Consider the following 22,500-nt stretch of genomic DNA (forward strand, 5'->3'; position numbering starts at 1 on the left):
TCCCCCTACTGAGATCAGTTTGGCAAACACTGACCAAACTACTACTTGCCCTCCTACTCCGGACCGCCTATGACCTAAACAGCCCCCTGCCTGCAACCCTTTCTCCCCCACTGCCTCCCTCACTCCACCCCCTACCTTCCTCCATCTAGCCCCCTACCCAGATCAGTATGGCGTAGCAGAGACAGACAACACACATGCTGGGGTAATCCATTAGACTCCCTCCCCACCCCCTCCTGCCTCCTGTGAGCTCTATTTTTTGGTGTTTTTGTCGAGTGGTGAAGCAACTCAAAACAAAAACAAACCGCAATTACCCAACACTCTCAGACACAAAGCAGAGGAATCTTTATTTGTTTCCCTCTCACTCCTCAAATTATTTTTCCATGAGAATGTACCCTCTATGGGCCTCATTCCCCTATTGGCCATCTTGATTCCATCTCTAGTCTAAACGCTAGCTTGGTATGTGTAATAGTAAGTTACGCCCACTCAGCGAGTGATGAGAACCAAGATCACCACCAGGTGCAGAAGACCAATCGGGGGAGGGTGAGGCAGGGCGAAACCTCCAGTTGTCAGACAGTCACGTGTCTATCTGTGCAGCGGCGGTATCACAATGACAGATTTGTTTTTTCTCTTTTGTTTACATCTTGGCTGAATTATTGCCGCTATTCAATTACAAGTCAATTTAACCAAATGGCTTTTATGATTTGATTTTGGATCACGTGTCCTTCGTCGGGCCTGCATCATATCTGTGCAGACGTGTGTGTGTGTGTGTGTGTGTGTGTGTGTGTGTGTGTGTGTGTGTGTGTGTGTGTGTGTGTGTGTGTGTGTGTGTGTGTGTGCGTGTGTGCTGGCTTGTGTGTTTTTGTGTGCATTTGTGTCTGTGTGCTTGTGTTGTAGTATGTGAGTGGGATTGGTGTGTGGGTATGTGAAGACAAGGGGATAAAGGTTACACAAGTATTATTTAGTGGTTAGTTGTGAAGAGAGGAAGGTTCAGTACACCAGGCTCAAGGGGAAGTTATGTGTACACTAGGTGTTCAATAACACAGATGGGGAGGGGGGGTGTTATAAATCCTGTTGTACAGGCTACTGAATTACTATGGCTTCTATCTGTGTGTAAATGTTTTATGTTTGACTCAATCCCCCCCCGGGCTTGCATGACTTCATGAGAACATACATCCAATCTTATAGACGTTGTTGAGATCTGTGTGTGTGTGTGTGTGTGTGTGTGTGTGTGTGTGTGTGTGTGTGTGTGTGTGTGTGTGTGTGTGTGTGTGTGCGTGCGTGCGTGCGTGCGTGTGTGTGGAGTATGTGTTGGTATGTTTATGTGTATTGAGTATGTGTTTGTATGTGTGTGTGTTTTTAATTTGTGTGTCTGTGTGTGTGTGCAGTGTGTGTCTGTATATGCATCTTTGTGTATCTATTGGTTTGCGTGTGCATATATGGAGTATGTGTGTGTGTGTGTGTGTGTGTGTGTGTGCGTGTGTGTGTGTCTGTGTCTGTGTATGGAGCGTGTTAGCCTCAGGCACTGATTGTTCCGGGCACCATCTGGTTCTATTGGATTCTGGCGTGTTCATTCGCTGCCCTCCTAAGAGTCCTCTGTCTCGCTGCCTACCTCTCATCATCCCCACTACCTGCCCTCATCCAGGGCCCACGCACACTCAACCACGCTATGCACACACACCTTGCTGGTATATCAATTGACTGTATGGTTGTTGTTTTTTGCCATGGACTTTTAAGCGTTATGCTACAATTATTAGAGGCTCAGGCGCTGGAAACAGTGCAAATATACCATTTAAATGTAAATGCATGCTGCAAAAAGTATGCTGACCTAGAATGTTAACAAAAGTCATGTGCAATTGCATATTGACATGTAATGTCATAGAATAGCATTGTTCATTTTTTTTCTGGGAAATGTAGTGTAAGAGAAGCACGTTAAATTCCCCCAGTGTAACCCTAAACACATCCATCCAGCCAGCTGCAGGAGGAGATGTTCAGTCTTATAAAATATCACCTCTGTGGTTGAAATGGTCTATTGCTAGAGGAGCTGCTCTGCTCTGCCATCGTATCATGTATGCAAGGGGAGGGGTGGTCCATAAAGGCCAGGAGTTTGCTCCTCTTGGATCTATTGTCTTATTGGCCACAGTGGAAAGATGTCGACCAGAGTTCCTTATGAGCCTGTTCAGCTGCTGCAACAACCATAGCTAGACACAATGTTTTTGTTACAAGTTTGTTATTTCCATAAACCCTTATCTAGGTAGTCTTGAACTTCTCTATTAGCATATAACCCTAACCCTCTCTGAGTCAATAGTTAGCACAGTTAGCATGCTGGCACTCAATCTATTCATTATTGTAACTTTAACAGAAGTAAATCTGTCTCATCGGATTTTGAAAATAAAAAGCCATTGAATTTCAAGCATTGAATATTTATGCATTGATATAACGTATCCAATTTTTTTTCTTCTGAATTTAACTAAATATTTAAAGTTAATAAATTCAATAGGCTAAATTCAGATTCTAATTTCAATTTATTAATTTCAACTGAAATATTTTCAATGTCCCCAAATTCAACATGCCAAATTCAGCTGCAAAATTCAATGTACGAAATTCAGCATTAACATTGGGGGACCCAAGGAAGAGCAATCGATCCTAGATGCTAGATTGCTGTCAAGCAAGGAGAAGGAGCGGGTGTTACAGATCTGCGAACCACTGAAAAGTGTGACCCCAGGGGACGCTGTGCACATTTTCTGCAACATGCACAAGTTTCAAGCATAGACAGGCATGAAGTTGTTCACGTGCGGAAACATGCACAAGCTTAAAACGTAACGTTTGTATCGTCATCGATCACTCGGAATGGGTGCATTCGTTTCGGTCACCGGGCAATAGCACGTTGAGTGGCTGAAGCAAAACGGTTGATATGCCTCTGTGGTGGCATAACGAGAGCGCAACAAGCGTGCAGAGCCGACAGTATTGCGCACTGAGTGGCATGATACAGATATGAAAATGACAAATAAAAATCAGGTTGCTGTTGGGCACTTCTTCCCGAGGCACGCCGTGCTTCCACTGGAACTACAGGCTGCTGCCACTTCAGTTGCAATACTGTCAGCTCTGTGCTCTCGTGCCACAGTGGGCAGCGGGCTTCAGATCGCCCCAGCATCACACCAAACGTAGGCAAAGGGACCTCGGATCACCCCAAATTGATGCCCTAATAAATTGGGCTCTTAACCCACTATAATTACCCTTACGCTGCATGCAGTGTAAAATGCTGTTTAGAATTAACGTTTGTGTCAAGAAAGAAAGACCCATCATTACAGCTGTTTTCATTGACATGACCTGCATCAGAGTCAGGTATCCAACGAGTGACGCTCTTATTCCCTCTCCTTTCTTGACAGCGATCTAGCATCTAGGATCGATGGCTCTTCCTTGGATCCCCAATGTTAACACTGAATTTCATACATTGAATTTTGCAGCTGAATTTAGCATGTTGAATTTAGGGATGTTGAAAATATTCAAGTTGAATTTTATACATTGAATTTTGCATCTGAATTTTTTTATGTTGAATATTTGATTTTGAATTTTTGAACATTGAAAAATAAAGGTGAGAATGATTTGTTAAATTTAAAGAGTTAAATTCAGTAGCAAAAATACAGATACATTATTTCAATGCATACATATTAAGTGCTTAAAATTAAAAAAAAAGGTAACCAGAAAGACAGACAGACCAACATTACAAAATGAAACACAATTGTACATTGCAGGTGATAGATAGCCATTTAATTGCTCTAATAACAACTGTTTTGTTATGCAATCCTCACCAAGAATCATTTTTTAACGAGAAATCGTTAACAACCGCAGACATGGCTTTCAAATGGCCTGCACAGGGACACTCAAATACAGATTTCCTATCCCCCAAAGCCCTTAGCTGCTAGAAAGGCAGTCATTAAATGAATAATTGACTAAATACGAGATTATAATGTGGCTGCAACAGGGTGCCGTTTCCTACTTTTCCCACTAAGAGAAAGTGGGAAAAGGCTGTTTTGTCCTCCTCCATGAACACACTCAGCTGTTTTTTTAAAGAGCCGAGCTCATTTGTTTGGTATTGTATCTGGTGGCTGGGAGAAATTATAACATCTTAGGAAAACCACAGTGATGGGTTAAGTGATCTGACTGGGATTAAGTGGTCTCTCCATGTTGTCAGTGAACAAACTGTTCATTTCCCATCCAAACTCCTGGTGTACTGTGCGTCTTGTTTCAGCACCTGTCTGCCACAGCACACACACACACACACACACACACACACACACACACACACACACACCAAATGTTTGATGAACTATGGATGAACTTACCCCCTTAGAGTGGTATCGTTTATCAAATACAGTGAATCAACTACATTATCACTGGCTGGGTGAGAGCTTGAGTATTAATTGATCGCTGTCTGCCAGGGAGGATAAGCTCTACTCTGACTAAACCATGTAAACAGACACACATTATAGGAGACTAAGTGCTCCAGTGTTCTCACCCAGCACTACAAACACCACAAACCTGCTCTAACTGCCAAGTGTACAACCATAGGATATAGAGGAGTCCCCATTTCACAGCCACACCTCCAGTACCCCCACTGACCCTATCAGTGCATCATGCAACATAAAGCTGTCTCTCGTTTTTAAGTGGTTTTTCACAAATGCAACAGATATAATAAATCATAATTTTTTTTGTACTTTAATGATCTGCACCAATCATCATACATCATTTGAGGAAATTCAACAAAATATGAATCATTTTTGTATTGTATAACAAAGCAAAATCTGTACCATACCCCCCCCCCCCCAGGGACCTGCTGTGGTTCCCACTAGGGAACACCGACCCCCTGCTGGGAACCGCCGGCCGTAGCATGGAGAGAGAGAGAGGGGGGTAGAGTGAGAGAGAGAGCAGGGGAGAGGGGGAGAGAGAGAGAGTGATGGGGAGAGAGAGAGTTGGTTACCTGTAACAGTGGAGTAATAGTGTGGAGCAGCACAATCTGTAACAGGCACATGGACATGTGCTTTAGCTCGGTAGTGTAAGCCCCTGTTCGTTCCGGCGGGGGAGGGGGGGGGGGGGGTTGGGGGAGCAGGTCCTTAGAGGGTGTACCTGAACCCAGATAACACCTTTCTTTATTTATTTCATACCTCTGGACGTCGGTTGGCTGATCCCCCCCCCCCCCCCCCCCCACCCCCTCCTCCCGGGACGCTGACTGATTCAATATTCCAGCGATGTTTGATCCTGACCTTACTGTTGCACGTCCTTGGCACATGTAAAACGCAGCAAATGCCTTTTTTTCTTCTTCTCCTTCTCGGATCGCAGGCTCCATTACATTTTAATGCTGCTTCTCCTTCTCAGGCCTGTTGTCAGAGCGGGGGGGGGGGGGGGGGGGTGGGTGGGGGGCAGTTGTCGGGGCTGGGGGGCAGAGGGGGGCAGGGCTCAGGGTCGGCCATTTTGATTATAACAGTGATTGAATTAATCGTGGTTGGAAGTTGACACTTCATGGATAACAACTGCCTGAAATGCGTCGAGGCATAGAAGGGAAATGCGCTTAATGATGTCCCGAAGCCTGTGTTGGTCATGCTAATAGAGCATCCAGTTAAACGCTACAAAGGCGCACCCTGCTTTATCAGCCATGCTATTTATAGGGATAAAAAAACAGAGACATCACCACACGAGCTAAATCCCAATGTTAGCGACTGTATGTATATGTCACCATGCATAGCCCGGCCTAACATTTGAATTACCATCAGCCACCACCGGCTCCCCTTGTCCCATAATGCACAGCTCTCGCGGAATAAAAAAGCTGTTTGTTTCTCCGTGGCTGCCAACGGCGGAGCCGGAGCGAGCGGAGCATCAGTCATTGTGTTCTTAACTGCTGTCAGCACAAAGCCCTCGGCCCCTCAGTGACTAAGCTCAGTCTGATTGCTCCCCTTCATACACTGGGCCCAGCAGCCACAATGTGTGTTTTCATTTACCTCTGTTGGTGTGAGCGGGGCGTCCTCACCGCCACACACGCAGGGTCCCATTGTCTCAGCATCACACTGCAAATGACAAAACCACCGGCATTTGTTTTTTCTTTGATTATTGTTGTCTTTTGCTCCCTTTTATTATTTAGAGAGATAAGCACACAGACTGATATATATATATATATATATTATGGGTGGAACGGTTCACAAAATTCACGGTTTGGTTTATATCATGCTCGCAGTTTGTAAAGCAGGGGATGACAAGTGCTTATAGATTTTTTCTAACCCAGATATTTGTGTGTGTATATATATATATATATATATATATATATATATTTATTTATTTATTTATATAAAACATAGCGTTCTCCCCAAACAATGAAACAATGTGTTAGTGGCGCTGTGCCACTGTGTAACATGGTGTAGCAACGGAGGCATTAATGTATGGAACGGCATGATTGGTTATAACATGTTCTATTGGAACAATGCTTCAAACAGCAAAACTGCAATATCACATAATTGCTGTGCAGAGGAAGTCAGCAACTCTCATAGCCACTCTTCCGAGTCTGACTTGATTACAGCACAGCTTCAACCTAAAGCGGGTCGCACACACGAGCCACGGAGTGCCGTGCCGGGCAGCGTCCCTCTGTGTTTAACATAATGAGTGGTAATGGTGGCAGGGCTGTGTTGGATCTCTCATTGGAACCACGACCCGCGTTCCAATGAAGACACGCAGCTTTCAGCACATAATGGTACTTCAAATGATCTAGAAAGGTGGTTTGTACATTGTGCAAAGTTTAAATTACATTGCACCACACCACTACCCTGGAAATCACCACTACCCTGGAGTTCTCGTGAGAGAGAGTCACTCTGGGAATGAGCAATATACTCACTCCCCGATTACCCTGGCCCAGAACATTAACCAATCACATCGGTGTATCTGATATAGGCGGGCCAAAAGCCCGATCGGATACAGCAAGTCTTATCTATTGGTTAGCTCCGCTGGTCTGGATACGCCACCCCTTGTATTCTTCTGATTGGTCGTAGTGTTATCCAATTGCGTGCAGTGATATTTTCAAATTAATTATTGGTGCTGCCCCTCGATTTGGGCCATTTTCATTACTCGTTGCCAGACCCTACAGCTTTCTAGATGTGGGTCTGGATTTCCAGGCTACCACACCACTAGCGCTATTCAAGAGCATGCAAATGAAAATGCCCTATGATGCCCCAAATGAAATGCCCTATGATGGAAAGCCAGATAAGAAGAAAAAAATGGGATCTAGGGTATTACAGCCTGTTAGTATTAGGAGGTAAAGCTTTTTGACATAGGAGGAGCGTGAGGAGTTGGATCATGAAGAAAGAGTTGTCGAAGCGCTGGTGGTAAAAAAACTAAATCACTGCCTGCATCGCCTTGATCATGCTCTAGTTTAAATCAAACGCTCTGCCTCTCAATAAGTGTCCTAAAATAAGTTATTCTGCATCAATGACGTTTGGTGTCATCAAATGAAAAAGGAAGTAGAGAATTGAGCCCTGCGGGAACAGCCAGCGGACTGCACACCATCCCAGACTGAGAAGTTTCACTAGGTACCGTAATGACGGGGCAGAACCTTTTTTTAACCGAATTTACCAAACAATACATACAGGTCTCGAAACGTGACTAGCAAACCAAACCGTCAGATTTTTACTTGAACTGTTCCAATCCTAATATATTTAAGCAATAGATCACGACAGGCTGTGGAATGTTCTCATTATACCACAGTTAAGGGGTGTTGTCCATCTCGACGTGCAGAGGAGGGACGGCGACCCCCTTAACTGTGGTATAATGAGAACATTTCACTGACTGAAGTGATCTATTGATTTTATAAAACGGTTACGTAAGTATGGCGAAATAAAAGTCATAGACACTCTCAATTTTGAAAAAAATGAGAAAGTCGGAAAAGCATTTTTTTAACGAATACAAAAATGTAGTCCCTCCTGGCTGCCTGCAAAGTGTGTGGCGGTTGCTATGCAACACACACCTTCAGAGAGAAGGCTAGAGACGGTAGCTTGGTTCGCCGCAATTCAGCCTACTATCGAGCAGTTCACTCACCGTGTGCCTATTGCTTTATAACATTTCCACCCTCTCCATCAATCAACATATTTTTAGGCTTCAGTGAACTATGCTATTGCTTTAATATATAAATAAACAACAGTTCACGTTAGGCGCGGAGTGATACGGAACTCCGTGAACTGAACAGGCGTCATAGCTGTGTGTATACGCTCATTATACAACAGTTAGGAACCAATCAGATCGCTTGATTTAAGCCACCCGTTTTATAAATAAATATAATATAATATAATAATATAATATAATATATAAATAAATCTCAATCTCAATCTCAAACCGCAAACCATATAATAACCATATGTTAACCACAGACCATAACTACCATAGCTCGTAAAAGAGAAGGAAATGATTGTTCAAGCATACGGTGCCTAACAGTTCCCCCGTGACCACAGTGACCTTCATATCGAATACATATTTAACCCTATTTAAACCCAGCAATCGAGTCCCCCCACTGACATCACCCGCATGTGTTTAGACGGGACCACACAGAGCTGCATTATGACACTGATGCATAGGAACGCTAATTGTATGTTGTTGGTGTTCATGTTGTCATTTTTTGTTGATGTTTGTAGTGTGTTGAATGTTGTGTTTGCATTAATTATACACATCTACTTAACTATAATGCTAGGCTTGCATAATTCCCGTTAATGCTGTGATTTAGAGATTCAGCACATAGATCCTGGTGTGCCTTGTTTGAGAAGATATTATAGCAAATACCAACGTATCTCTTAATATCAGGAGGATGTCAGCTGATCACCATGCCAACAGGCTGACATAACCCGAGATTTGTCATGCCAGCTGTGTGATGTTTATCTTTAAGTCCATCCAATGTTAGAGTAATCTCCCCCTCGCTGGCTTCCACACATGCGCTGACCTCTCAGTGGCCTTGGCCGTCCCTGGAACCTAACTTGGTTCCCAGGACGCCCGCTCAGACACTCCAGGAACAACCTCGACAGGAGACATCCTCCACTGTACTCCCATGTGACGAAGGCCATAAAATGCAAGGAAAATATCACACCTTTTAACAAGTCTCTCCCTTTTCTCTCTTTCTCCCCCTTTATGTGGATCCATCCATCATCCTGTGCACGCTGTTTGCCCTGACAGGTAAGTCTACCTTTTATGTGTGGTTTGAAGCCTCTAGGTAGAACTCAATTAGGCCCCTACTGCTGCAATGAGGATGTTTTGCCGGCACGGCCTCTCGAGGAGTCACTGCATCACCGGTGCATTTTTGCACACACAAAGCCCCCCAACGTATTCCTTAGGCGTAACTGACACTCCGACAACGGGGCAATCCCATTTATATGGCCCAGCTCATTGGCTAGTGGGGAGATGCCAATCTGAAGCCCACAGATAGGGCGCCGGAGAAGGGGAGCGAGTGGCTGGAATACCATTTATTCACCGTGACACTGATCAGATAAATGGAAAATGATAAATGTCGTCTATTTTTACTCGCACCTCACTCTCCCCCCGTATCCACGACACCAGGCCCGGCGGCCGCCTCTCGTCTCTCCCCGCTACCTCGCGCTACTTTGCTTGGGCTGAGTGTTTCCTCGCTCAAATTAAATTCTGTTTTGATTTAACGGCTTGTGAACGTTAAGTAGGAGTCATGATGCAGCTGTCTACGTGATTTATTCAGTCGGAGCGGCGGATGTGCCCGGCGAGGGGCGGGGCTGGGACCAGTGTGGGAGAAAAACAGAGGACTGGTGGGATATTTCTGAAAACAATTAGTCACCTGGAAATCAATCAGCTCTAATGGCGCTAGTTCCATCTCCCAGCAGCCAGTGGGCCCCAGGTGGTGCCGATGGCACAGCGGCCCCTTGTCTTGGTCTAAGATGGTTTGCTTCAGGGTGTTCTTCAAAGAATGGTGGATCGCATGACGTTTCAATTCAAGCCATTTCTACCCGATTATTTATGTTGAGACATGATGTGTGTGTTGAAGGTGTTTTATTCTCTGTTGAAGCGCTGTGGGTTGTCTGCATGTCTGCAGTCTAGCGCTGAGAGTCTTAGAACAGCCCTACCTACCTCTTCTATCGACTGTGTTGTTTTGATTGATATCCTGCTGGTGAAAAGCCATTCTCTTTCAATAATGGTGCACCCCCGAGTAGATTATTCTGCTTAAAACACCCTCTCCACCGATTAGCAGATATGATGTGCTTTGATCCATGGCGTTATTTCTTCTCTTTTTAGCTGGTAACTAAAAATACAGTAGATATGTTCTTTCTTGTGCATAGTGTTGCAAGAAAACATCTGGTTGATAGTCGTTTTCAGAACCTTTAAAAGGAAGAGGTGTCCCCCCCGTTTGAAAAACAAAGCCCAGACACGGAAGGTGGTTTCTCATTGGCGGTTCACGTTTACTAATGATACGGTATAACTTGAATTACTGCATAGTGAACTATTGTGAATGGCCCTGGGTAACAGATCAATCCAGCCACTTCCTGCGTAATGTAGAACAAAACCAGGGAGCCGTCGTTAAAGCTAGGGCTTTTTCTATATTTATGTAATGGGTAGAATTCCCTTCAGGTACCCACTGGGCCGCGTTCACCCATAGACCGGGCATCCTCATCAGAGCTCCGTAATGGGCCTCCTCCCGGTAACCCTGATAGATATTTATATATTATAACAATTACAGTGTGACAAAACCATTTCTAAAGGTGAGAGTCCAGTGGTTCCCCCTTGCACATTACCCAGCTCAACAAAATGCTCCCATTAACTCCCAGGACACAACGGGCGACTCTGCCAGTGGCCAAATTGGCTATACCGTTAACTTTGTATCAATGCTATGTATGTAATTATCTGTCTTATTATGAGGTGGGACACCTCTAGCCTGTGCCTGCCTCTCACAGAGGGCACCGTAACCAACACCATCCAACAATGAACAGTTAAAACAACGCTGCTTGATCATTTAAGACAAACATTGAAGTCGAAATCTTATCCATTGTCGGCTTTAGTCCCCCCCGCTCCCCCTGTTGGTCAGGCCCCTGTGGTCGTGCCTTCACCCCTCATTCTTCATCGCCTCCTACGCCTCCTCCTCCTCCTCCTCCCCGTACCACTGCCTCACAGCCTCTCCCCAGTCCCCGGCTGTGGTGTGACCTCCCTCGCTCCCCGCTGACCGGGGTCACGGGGTGCAGTGGTTGACTCTGTAAAGACGTGGGGTTCACTGCAGCATGGACTTGCAGTGGCCCACGGAGCCCGGGGTGATGATGACTCCTGTGTTTTACAGTAGCTGGCGTCGTGTTGTGTGTTTGTGTGGCCGTGGTCGGCGTGCACTCACAGTGAGGTGTTAAGTTCAGTTTGGTGGAATGGTAAAACGGAGAGCGTTTGTACCCGAGATTTATTGGAGTCGCAGCGCAATGACTCATCGCAGTCATCAACTACTATTATCTCACTCGCCTATAGATCAACTTCAGACCAGTGAGTACACACACACACACACACACACACACACACACACACACACACACACACACACACACACACACAGACAATCAAAATATTGAGATTGCTAGCGTTATTTTTGTCTTTGCATGAGAACATTTTCCCATTGAGGATACCAGGGCTTCAAAAAACACAAAACCAGCGCTATACATTGCCGTGACACGTCCAGTCTGTGCCAGTGACCTCCATCCCACAATGGATGGACGAGTGGGGCCTGTGGGGTAGCACAACGACCGTTGAAACCCGGCTGTCATGTATTGATTGAGCCACTGACCCCTGTGTTTTATGATGATTAATGCAAGGCAGATCACCGGGGCCAATCCATATGTCTGTGTAACATTACGCCCCACACCACCATATGAAGTGGAACACAGTTAAAAACCCATCATGATACAGAATCTATTATCGCAAATAACCCTCCGGTGTCCCATTTGATAGATTTTAATTCAACTTTGTTCGTATTCTGGAGTAGCTTGGGGAACTATGTGCTACATTCATATGGTGATGTAAAGAAGTCTGTGGAGAGACATAGCAGGACCATCGTGAATGGGATTATGCGTGGCATGCAAGCCTCCAAACAAATGATGTTAACGTCAACAAATACAATAGCAACATCATAACTAAAAGGCAGATTACACATGTGTTACCATGTGTCATAATTTGACCAGAGAGTGGGTTAGCTGTTCAATATGTTTACCATGGGGATGGAAGTAAAAACCAATGGGGATGGAAGTAAAAAATAATTGCTAATTTCTAGCTGCTGCTAGAAATTGTAAAATCTATATGACACTTTCTGTGGACTGATAAGAGCCCTCTCTGCTGTTCCTTCCCTGTGGCTCCGTGCTAACAGCCCGGGATCGGCCGGTGCAGAGGAGAGGGTCCGTGGGGGGCTGGGGGAGGGGGTGGGAGATGGGATGAGCGGAGGTGATGAGACCGACACTTGCTGCCTCAAATATTGATCGGGGTGAACAGATGGCCAGAGAGGAAACGGTTGGCATCCTCGATGTGTTGTCGTCCACCATGGCGACCGTAAGGGCCGTGCGACCTGCCCTGCGCACTTTGCTCACCCCTGACATAGGCCCGCGTTGATGCTTGTTCGTTAATGCTGCCTCCAGCACAATGACAGACAGCAGTCTGATCGATGGCCCTCTCTGGACACCAGCTTCATCAATTAATTTTCAAGTGTTTGTTTTTTGCCCTGTTTTTTGTTTGTTTGTTACCCTGTGCCCTCCCTGAATGCGGGCTGGTACACCATTTTTTTTCAATGAATTGTGCATTGTGATTACGATGAAAGCATTTTTTATTAAAACACACACACACCCACACACACACACACTTGTGCCTGCACATAAAAACGCTTATTTATGTTTTGCTTTTAATAATTTGACTCCTAATGTATTCCAAAGTACACACACACACACACAGCGGGAGCAGTTGTGAACTGGTGCTAATGTGTGCTGGCAGACTTAAGGTGTGACCTTTAGCTTAGACAGGAGCCTGCGTGTTAGCAGCCACCTGATAGGCTAACCCCGCGTCTGCAAGCTCTTATTTATTGTCCTGACCTCTGGACTCCCGGTGAATAACTTTACATGAATAAACCCCAGTAGCTGCACCCCCCCCACAGAGCGCAGCCTCCACGCTGCACCGCAGGACGCCTTGCTCTGCGTGCTTCATAACTCACCACACACGATACATAGAACACACACACACACACACACACACACACACACACACACACACACACACAATCAAAGACATAAACGCACCCACACACAGACAAACACACAGACACAGACATAGACACACACACACACACACACACACACACAGATTGACATAGATACACACAGGCCGTTTTCCATGGCCTGTTTGTTCTGTCCTTTGCAGTCCAGTCTGCAGGCACATGCTGCAGTCTCTTACTCTTCCCAGTCTGCTGTATTAAGGTCGGTCTTGAAGCCCAGTCTTCAGCCCCATGCTGCAGTCTTGTCCCTCTGCTTATTTAAAGCGCATCAACATCAAAACACCATCAGCTGCATCGCTCGGCAATATTTACTCAGTCCCAGCCACAGACACCAGCACACATTCACATGCAGTGCTGGACTTTTTGAGGTTCCTTGAAGGACATGCAGGAAGTGGCTGTAATTAAAAGGGCTGGGGGAGGACTGTGGAAATTTAAATACCCCCCAGGGTGCATGTTGTTGCCCTCTTTGCACACTGCTGCAGACTGCATGCATATATGTCACGCATGGATGTGATTAGCAGCCATGTAGCTCAAAGTGGGACAGCAACTGCCAAAGCAGTTTCATGAATAAGAAGTAGATCATGAATCACACATGGACCCAAACGTGTCTACTCTTACTCCTAGAGCACATCCAAGAGCTTAAAAAGGCCTTTTTTTAGACATGACCCTCATGCAATTATCAGTTTCAATATGAAAATGCATGTATTAAAGTCTTGACCACGGGTTACTAGTAAAGCGAGAGTGTGGGGGTACCAAGGATAGCATGTGGAAGATAAATAGCTATTGATTAAAGAGAGGTGCTGATGTTACACCACACATGTCTGAAAAATGGCATGGTATGCTACCTCATCCAATTAAAATTAGAACAATTTAGGCTGATTCAATTAACTTCCATTTGATCACCATGCATCTTAAATGAATATTATTCATAGTATTGTTAGTCTTATTTTGGCCAGAACAGTTCAACATACACAGACACACAGACACACACACACACACACACACACACACACACACACACACACACACACACAAAATGCAGAGTCACACACACCCACGCACACACCTAGGCTGTGTAAGGCATTCTAGAATGATCATCGTAAATTTGATTGATTTTGCATGCCAGCAATGCAGGTTGAGTAATTGCTCTGTTGTTAATTCCATTGATCTGCGCTGTGCCTGTGCATTTTTGTGTGTGTGTGTGTGTGTGTGTGTGTGTGTGTGTGTGTGTGTGCATGTTTGCAATGTGTGTGTGTGAGTCTATATTTTCTGCATATATGCATGTGGATGTGACTGTATGAGTTGTGCCCTGGTGTTGCTGCTGCTGCAGAATGCCACGCTACTCTCCTCCACAGCGGTCAGATTACAGCGACAGTATTAAACACACACCAGAGAGCAGTCTCGGCCCTCTCCCTCCTTGCTATCCTAACAACCCCTTATTATTAATAAAAACACATCACACAGTGAGCTCATGAATACAAAACAACACAAGGTATTCCTCGCAATGGCCGTGTATTTAACAAACATAGTTCACATCACATGTAAGTACAGTCAGGAAAAATGTGTGTTAACGTTTATTCTTTTTTTTTGAAGACAAAAAGCCACAGCTGTTTGTTCCTTAAACAAAGCTATTTTAGAACACCATTTTGATTTGAATGAGTGCAGCTCAGGCATTTGCGGTCTTCAATGTGCCTTGTTTGGTGAGAGAAGGCATAGCCGATGCATTACAGCGAATGGCTGAGAGAGAGAGGGAGAGAGAGTCGGGGCCGCTCGGCATTAGATCTTCAGTGTTTTACTCTGTTTGCTGGGGTGGCACACAAATCATGGTATAATCATATGGAAGTATGGTGACGGATTAAAATTCAATAGATCAATTGAATCTATTCACAGAAAGGAAATGGAAAGGAAGGAAAGCAACCACAACATTGATAGCGAGCCAACACAGTAAATGATCAAACAGCGTACATGAGAGTTGAGTGATAAGATCTGTAATTCAGATCAGGACTTTTAACATTGAAATGTTATCCCATTTTCCCCCCCTTTTTTCTTGTTATTTTCATGTTTTTTTTTTTTTCTGGTATCTCAGAGGCTCACAGGCAGACAACACTCTTCCTAGCTCAGAAAATGCATTCCTCATCATTTACACACTTCCAGCCGTCTCACACACCAAGTACTTCACTGTGAATAGCAATTAATTTATTTAAACATGTTTTGTAGTTTACAAAAGAAATAGAATAGCATCTTGCAATCTTTTTCCCCCCACACTTGCATTTCTGCCTTTAAACATATTTTACACAGGTTATTTTTTATAATCTTTACATTTCTCCCAAACTTAAAACATCTTCGATATATTTCATATGTGTCTCATTGTCAAATGTTTATCATAATATAAATTGTGTCGATTTTTTTTCTTCTTCTTCTTTAGACGTGTCCACAGTTTGTGTTTTTAAACTATATCTCAATTTCCTGAAGTAGAAAGACACATTAAAGCTGAAATATCCAGTGTTCATGTGAAAGAAAAGTCTTGTGTGGTCACACCAAGTTCCTCTCAGGGTAGTCAACAGGTCCAGAGTCACATGGGCCCATGTAAGGCCTGTCCTCCCTAGATCCCCAATTATATCCAATGTGAAGTCCAGTGAAATCCAGTGAAACACACGAAAAAAGCACAGTGAGACAAACCGTACCTTTATTCCTTTGCATCGCATAATATCTCCCTCACAAATATATCCAAAAGGGTGGCTGGGCAGGGGGGAGAGGAGGAAAGCGGGGGTGGGGGTGTCGTGTATCCATATAATCACAGTTAAACACATACTCACAAAGCAGGGCTCTCAAACCTCACACTCCCTAGAAGCGGGCTGCTGGCACGTACAGGAGCCGTACTCGTTGATGATGACCAGGGCCCCCTCGATGTGGTTGGGTTTATAGTCAACGTAGTACTCCGGTGTGGAGATGGCAGCCATTTGCTGCATGCTCTGCTTCTGCTTCTGCTTGCGCCGCTGGCTGGTGAAGCACTGCCGCAGCTGCCTGATCCCGGCCGGGAAGCACTTCCAGGCCACGTAGAGCATGAGCACCACGATGAGGAAGGAGAAGATGAGTGCCATGGTGCCCGTCACCACCTTGTGGATCTGCATGGTGCTCTCCAGGTCGTCCATGCCGCCGGCGGGCTCGGTGAAGGAGCCCGTCGCCGACTCCCCGCCCTTGCCCTCGTAGGGGCCCAGGGTGAAGGTCCCCGCCAGGACGCCGCCACCCCGGGCCCGGTCCCGCGTGGAGGCGTAGGGCCCCGCGGTGGTGACCTCCGACGGGGGGTCTTCGCAGAGCTGGAACGCGTAGACTGCATCCAGCACGTCCTCCCCCTGGGCGATGTCCGGGCTGGAGCACATGAGGGTGCTGTCCCGCTGGCCCCGGAAGGCGCTCAGCCAGGAGGCCAGGGCACACACGTTGCGGTTGCACTCCCAGTCGTTCCCCGCCAAGGTGATACTATCCAGGGAGGCCCAGGAGTCCAGTATGCGAGGCTCCACGGCACTCAGCCGGTTGGAGTCCAGCATGAGCACTTTCAGGTGGGGGGTGCTCTCGAACACATGAGGCTCGATGTACTCGATCTCATTGCCCGACAAATCAATCTTTTCCAGGTATTGCCAGGTCCAGTCCAGGGTGCTAACCATGATGGCGGCGCGGTTGTTGTGCATATACAAAGTACGCAGGGCGATCAGGCGGGGGAAGTGGGCCAGGTTGACTTTCACCAGCTCGTTGTGCTCCAGATGCAGCTCCGTGAGCTTGAACAGCCCGGCAAAGGAGTTCCGCGCCAGGCTCTGTAGCTGGTTGTATCCCAGGTCGAGGAACTGCATGCTCCTGCAGTCCTGAAAGATCCGCACAGGCACAAATTTCAGAGCGTTGTAGCGCAGATGCAAATTAGTCAGCTTCCTCAGGCCGTGGAACAGATCGGGCTCCAGGGCTTGCAGCCGGTTGTAGGATAGATCCAGGATGCGGAGGTTGGGGAGGGGCCTGAAGGTGGCGTTGGGCAGGCTCTCGATGCGATTGGTGCTCAGGTCCAGCTCCTTGACCCGCCGCAGCCTATCAAAGGCGCCCTCCTCCACCAGGTCAATGTTGTTGTGGTCCAGGTAGAGCCAGGTGAGCTGCGCCAGGCCGGCCAGGTGGCCCTCGCGCAGCTCCGTCAGGTTGTTCTCCCGCATGGACAGGCCCATGGCGCTGCTCAGGTTGCGGGGGATGTCGGTGAGGTTGAGCCCCTCGCAGTACAGCAGCTTGCTGTCGCAGCGACACAGCCTCGGACAGCCCCCCTCCGCCTGGGCCGCCGTCCGCAGGAGGAGGCCCAGTGAAACCAGTATCAGCCCTGTGGGTTTCCTCAGTGGCCACTTTAAATACAGACCAATTAGGAGGAAATCCATCAGCATAAATATCCAAGTATGTTGCTGAGAAAATGTCCATCGAACCGCTCTGGATAGGATGTTGTCACGTCTCACATCATAATGAGCAGGATGGCTCTCACAGAAACGAGCGGTGTTAGCTCTAATCCTTCCCCGTCCCTGTTTCCCTATGTTGTTGTAGAAAAGGAGGTAAGTATGATTTATTTTTCTCTTTCTCTCTCGCTCTCGCTCTCTCTGGCTTTCTCTCTCTCTCTCTCTCTCTCTCTGGCTTTCTCTCTCTCTCTCTCTCTCTCTCTCTCTCTCTCTCTCTCTCTCTCTCCTCTCTCTCTCTCTCTCTCTCTCTCTCTCTCCCTCTCTCTCTCGCTCTCTCTCTGTCTCTCTTGCTCTCTCTGTTGCGCTTGTCTATCGACTCGGGGTAGCGTCCCTTTTGGAAAACAACAAGCCTAGCAGAGTCCCTCTTGTCATGTCAGATATCAAACGGCAAGGAGGTGGGGGGGAGGGGGGGTGGGGGGTGAGAGGGGGGGGGGCGACGGCGGTGGCGGTGGCGGGGGCCGAGAATATGTCTTCATTGAAGTGATCTGTCATGAAAAAAGAGTCCTACTCACCCCTAACCAGAGGCGGACCACCTCCATTCAGCTGCTCCCTTTGTGCCCCGCCACTAATTATGTGCGGGTCTAGAAAAGACCCCAGTGTGGTCGCAATGTCCCCCCCCCCCCCCCCCTCCCCCCCCTCCCCTCCTCCTCCTACCCTGCACCCCTTTCAGCGGACACTGAGTCCTGGCAGGCGTACAATGTCTCAGTTCTCCTCAAGTGAAAGAGCCAGGGAGAGGAGAGAGCAGAGAGAAGGAGAGAGCAGGGAGCAGGGGAGAGCGGAGAGAAGGGGAGACAGGAGGGGAATCAGGGGGATCGCTGAGAGAGGTTGTTTTTCAGCGAGGCGCGAGGAGGTGCAGGTTATCCCCCCACTGCGTCCGCATGCGTGAGCGCTGTGTCCACCGCGGCGGCCGGCGCTCCTCTGCAGTCCTCCGCTGCGACGACCAGAAGGCAGGAGGCGCCGCCACGAAGATAGCGGGAGAGAGGCAGGAGAGCGAGCGAGAGAGCGAGAGATAGAGAGAGGGGGAGAAAATACCAAGAAGGGAGGAAAAAAAAAGAATACCAACAGATCTGTATGGCTCTCGCCTCCCACTCCACCTCCTCTCCTTTCTTCTCCTTCTCACGCTAAAGTTTCAATGGATCTGCCAACCGGAATTGACGTGCGTCACCGCAATAAATCACTGACTTTTAAGGTTAAAATCCACTCAGGTGTGCGGCCATCACTCTCCCCACAACACGCTCCTCTGTTGTGAGAGGGAGACGGGGAGCGAGCGCGGTGCGTGTGCGTGTGTCTTCAGCGGCGGTAGTCCTCATTCAGGGTCTCTCTCTGGCGCGCGCGTGGTAAGAAAGCTCCCCGGCAGCATGTCGGAGCCGCCGTCTCTAGCTCCCTCTGCACTGCCCTGTTTTTCCTCCGTCTCCAGCCGGCTGTAAGGGGCTGTCGAGGGGGTTGGGTGCGGAGCTGTCGGGGGTGGGGCTGTGGATGTCGGGGCGGAGAGCGTCGGCGGGTTCGATTCCCAGCAGCAGACTAGTGATCTGCTAGAGCATGCACAGGCACCTTCTGCTCACTGAGTGTCGTAAGCCACTCACGATTCAGACCGCTCTCGCTCTCTCTCGCGCGCGCTCTCTCTCTCTCTCGCGCGCGCTCTCTCTCTCCTTTGCTCTCTCTCGCTCGCCCCCCTCCCCTGTCCTTTTCTCTCCCGCCCCACTGCTCTCTCTCTCTCTCTCTCTCTCTCTCTCTCTCTCTCTGGCTCATCCCTCGTCTTTTCTTTTGCTGTGTTTTTCTCAGTGTCAGTGAGACATTTACATATCCAAATGGGGCTGGGCTAAAACTAGGGTTTTAATGAAATCACAATTCAGACCCCTCTCTCTCTTTCTCTCTCTATCTCTCTCTCTCTCTCTCTCTCTCTCTCTCTCTCTCTCTCTCTCTCTCTCTCTCTCTCTCTCTCTCTCTCTCTCTCTCTCAGATTCTCTATATTTTCTACTTCTCTCTGCCTCTTACTCCTTATCCCAATTTAACCACATTATTTGTACACACATTATTTGTAGATACATGGATAGATAGAGAGGGAGAGCGAGGGAGCGATGAGATAGATAGAGGATTTGTTTATATTTTCAGATATTGCAAGTATTTTCGCGTCTTTAATATATGTCTTGTGTTCATATAATGTAATGTAAATATGTGCGTACACCATATATATTGTGAAGGGATATAAATAACCTGTATTTTATTGACACGTTTTTGTCTGTGAAAGAGACAATGGTTTGGGAAGTCAGGTCTACATAATAACGTTCTGCGTTTAATCATCCAGCCCTGTAGCCTGGCGCTGCATACCACGGTCAATTAGTCCGTTGATGTTGGTTTGGAATACAGATCTAATCATGTCGCCCCCTGGCAATATCCAGTAACAGAGATATTCTGCCCTGTTATCCCCCTGTCATGACACAAGCCCTTGTCATCCCCTGCCCATTCATTTCCAAGGACAATGGGCTGTGACAACACCTTCCTTGGTCTAAACATGGAGCACCCAGCAGACATGCGTTCAGCCATGCCCACCCTCCTTCTGCCTTCTCCCTGTTCCTCCTCCTCCCTTGACTCCAATCTTAAATCTTCTATTCATCCATCTCTCAAACATCAAGCCTCGTGTCCACCGTGGTGTGGAAGCAGCATTAATAATGGATGCATTTGACAACCTGCCGGGCCGTGGCCATGTCACTTTATTTTTTTGTATTGCGGCAATTGGATTAATGTTGCATCACTTTGGACAGACAACGTGTTGTATGGTTTGGTTTAACCTTTGCGATCTCGAGGTCAGGCATAAAGGAGTACTCTGAATACAACAGCATGTGATGTCAAACTAAATATACAAGATGAAATGTTGTTTGATTTACATATACAGTATATATATATATATAGTTGATTTGATCTAAAAGTATACTGTTATCATTTTCAATACAATTCTTCTGATTCATGTTCTAGATTGTGTTGCCCAGTCGAACCCATATTATATTTATTAATATTATGATGATGATCTATATAAGATAGTTTAACTATATATATATATATATATATATATATACAGTATATATATATATATATATGTATGTATACTGTATACATATGTATATATGTATACTGTATACATATGTATATATGTATATATGTGTATACTGTATATATATATACTGTATATATATAATTTGTGTGGGCTTTTGGGAATATCGTAATCCTTAACAAGTAGGGGAGTGAATGACTGTATATCCCGGTTATATTGACATCTATACTTTCCATCTGCTCGGTCAGATTTACAAACAGAAAGACTAGCCATAAAAAAGGCAATATCCTTCAAAATAATGTTCTCATGTTGCCATTGCTATTTTTCCTGAGTCATAAAACAGAAGTGCTTCCTCAGCCAATAGCATGATGCAGTGTAATGGCTTGACATGGCTGACAGGAGGTGAGAACATTCACCATGTCTGTTTTAACAGCTGCAATAGCTGTGGCTCTCCTTTTGTAGATACATTGTGCACGTGAAGGCACATGTGTGCACAAACACACACACACACACACACACACACACACACACACACACACACACACACACACACACACACACACACATACACACACACAGTGGTGCAGGTACAGACACATACTCACACGATAATGTGCACTCACAAACGCAGACACAGACTTGCACACAAACACGTGTACACATTCACACAAAGGCAAAGATATGTGTGCATGCACACACACATATACACACACTCACACAGACGTATGCACACAAACAGCCACACAAACTCACACACACACACACACACAAATATTGTTATCTTAAGAATTTGTGACAGGTAATTTACAGGCATTCTTTGAAAAATATGAAATTCCTATTTGTTCTTCATCAAAGGCTAACATTTGAACCGATGTGTTAGATAAAGCATGCGTTAAATCAGCAATGCATTACCAAGAATACAGCTAAAGCATCCTCTGCGCTTTCTCTTGTCAGTACAAATTGTACCCTCTTTCGATGACAGGAAAATACAATACAAAGTCACAGCGTCTGAAATAGCAGCCTGTCCATCTCACCAAACCATATCATGGTCCTGGACGGCCCACCCAGGAGGTCTTCCTCTCCAGTGCACCATGTGATCATGGATCCAGAGAGCATGCACTTTATTCTCCCTGCGTCACCCCCCTGCCCGCTCCTGGCTGGGTAGTGCAGTATGGGGGGGGGGGGGGGGCGTCATTATTGCAGATGATTATTCATTGGCTTTTTTGTTGTTGTTTTTGACATGGCGGAATAGTTGTATTTATTTTCTTGCTGTGTTTGGCAGCTTGACAAAATATTGAAATTGACTTGACTTTTTAAAGCACACCCAAATTACCACACGTACCGACCTGTCTGTATGTCATTCTGCCCTGCTCTGTTATAGGCCTTCCAGTCTACTGGTCAGGCCAGAAGACTCTGGAAGATTGAACTCAGAGTTTCCCCAATACTGACCTGCTCCTTTTGCTTTTGCTTGTGAACTTTATTTATCTGGTTTAAATATAGCGGGTGGGCGTATTAACCTTCAAAAGCATGAGGGGAACATCGCTCTGTGCCCAGTGTGCAGGGAATCAATGTTCCTGGAGGGTGTGAGAGGCAGCTCATTGCAATCAGCATTCTGCAGCCGGGGGGCCCACTCCCAGCAGGGCCCTGGGGTCTGCTGGGACGCAGCGATGGTGAAGAGGTTGCCATCAGGCCTGCATAGCGCCACTGTA

At 46.5% G+C, this 22,500-nt stretch overlaps 2 protein-coding genes across 2 annotated transcripts in view; one reads left to right on the forward strand and one right to left on the reverse strand.

Annotated features, from left to right (window-relative positions):
- The window catches only part of LOC311340561 (catenin alpha-2-like), a gene marked incomplete at its 3' end in the record, with an annotated part of 172,241 nt that extends 161,061 nt beyond the window's left edge, over positions 1-11,180 (forward strand). Inside the window, exons 8-9 of the mRNA XM_084465424.1 lie at positions 10,935-10,942; positions 11,066-11,180. Of these exons, the coding sequence (XP_084321550.1) occupies positions 10,935-10,942; positions 11,066-11,180 (123 nt within the window). The remainder of the gene's footprint in view (positions 1-10,934; positions 10,943-11,065) is intronic.
- Positions 11,181-16,095: 4,915 nt separating this feature from the next.
- On the reverse strand, positions 16,096-17,676 carry lrrtm1 (leucine rich repeat transmembrane neuronal 1; the record flags this gene model as incomplete). The annotated part of the gene is made up of 1 exon (XM_084465076.1): positions 16,096-17,676. The coding sequence occupies one exon, from the start codon at positions 17,674-17,676 to the stop codon at positions 16,096-16,098; it is 1,581 nt and encodes a 526-aa protein (XP_084321202.1).
- Positions 17,677-22,500: the final 4,824 nt, after the last annotated feature.

This window comes from Micromesistius poutassou (genome assembly GCF_964030765.1).
Source record: "Micromesistius poutassou genome assembly, chromosome: 3".
Classification (NCBI taxonomy): Eukaryota; Metazoa; Chordata; class Actinopteri; order Gadiformes; family Gadidae; genus Micromesistius; species Micromesistius poutassou.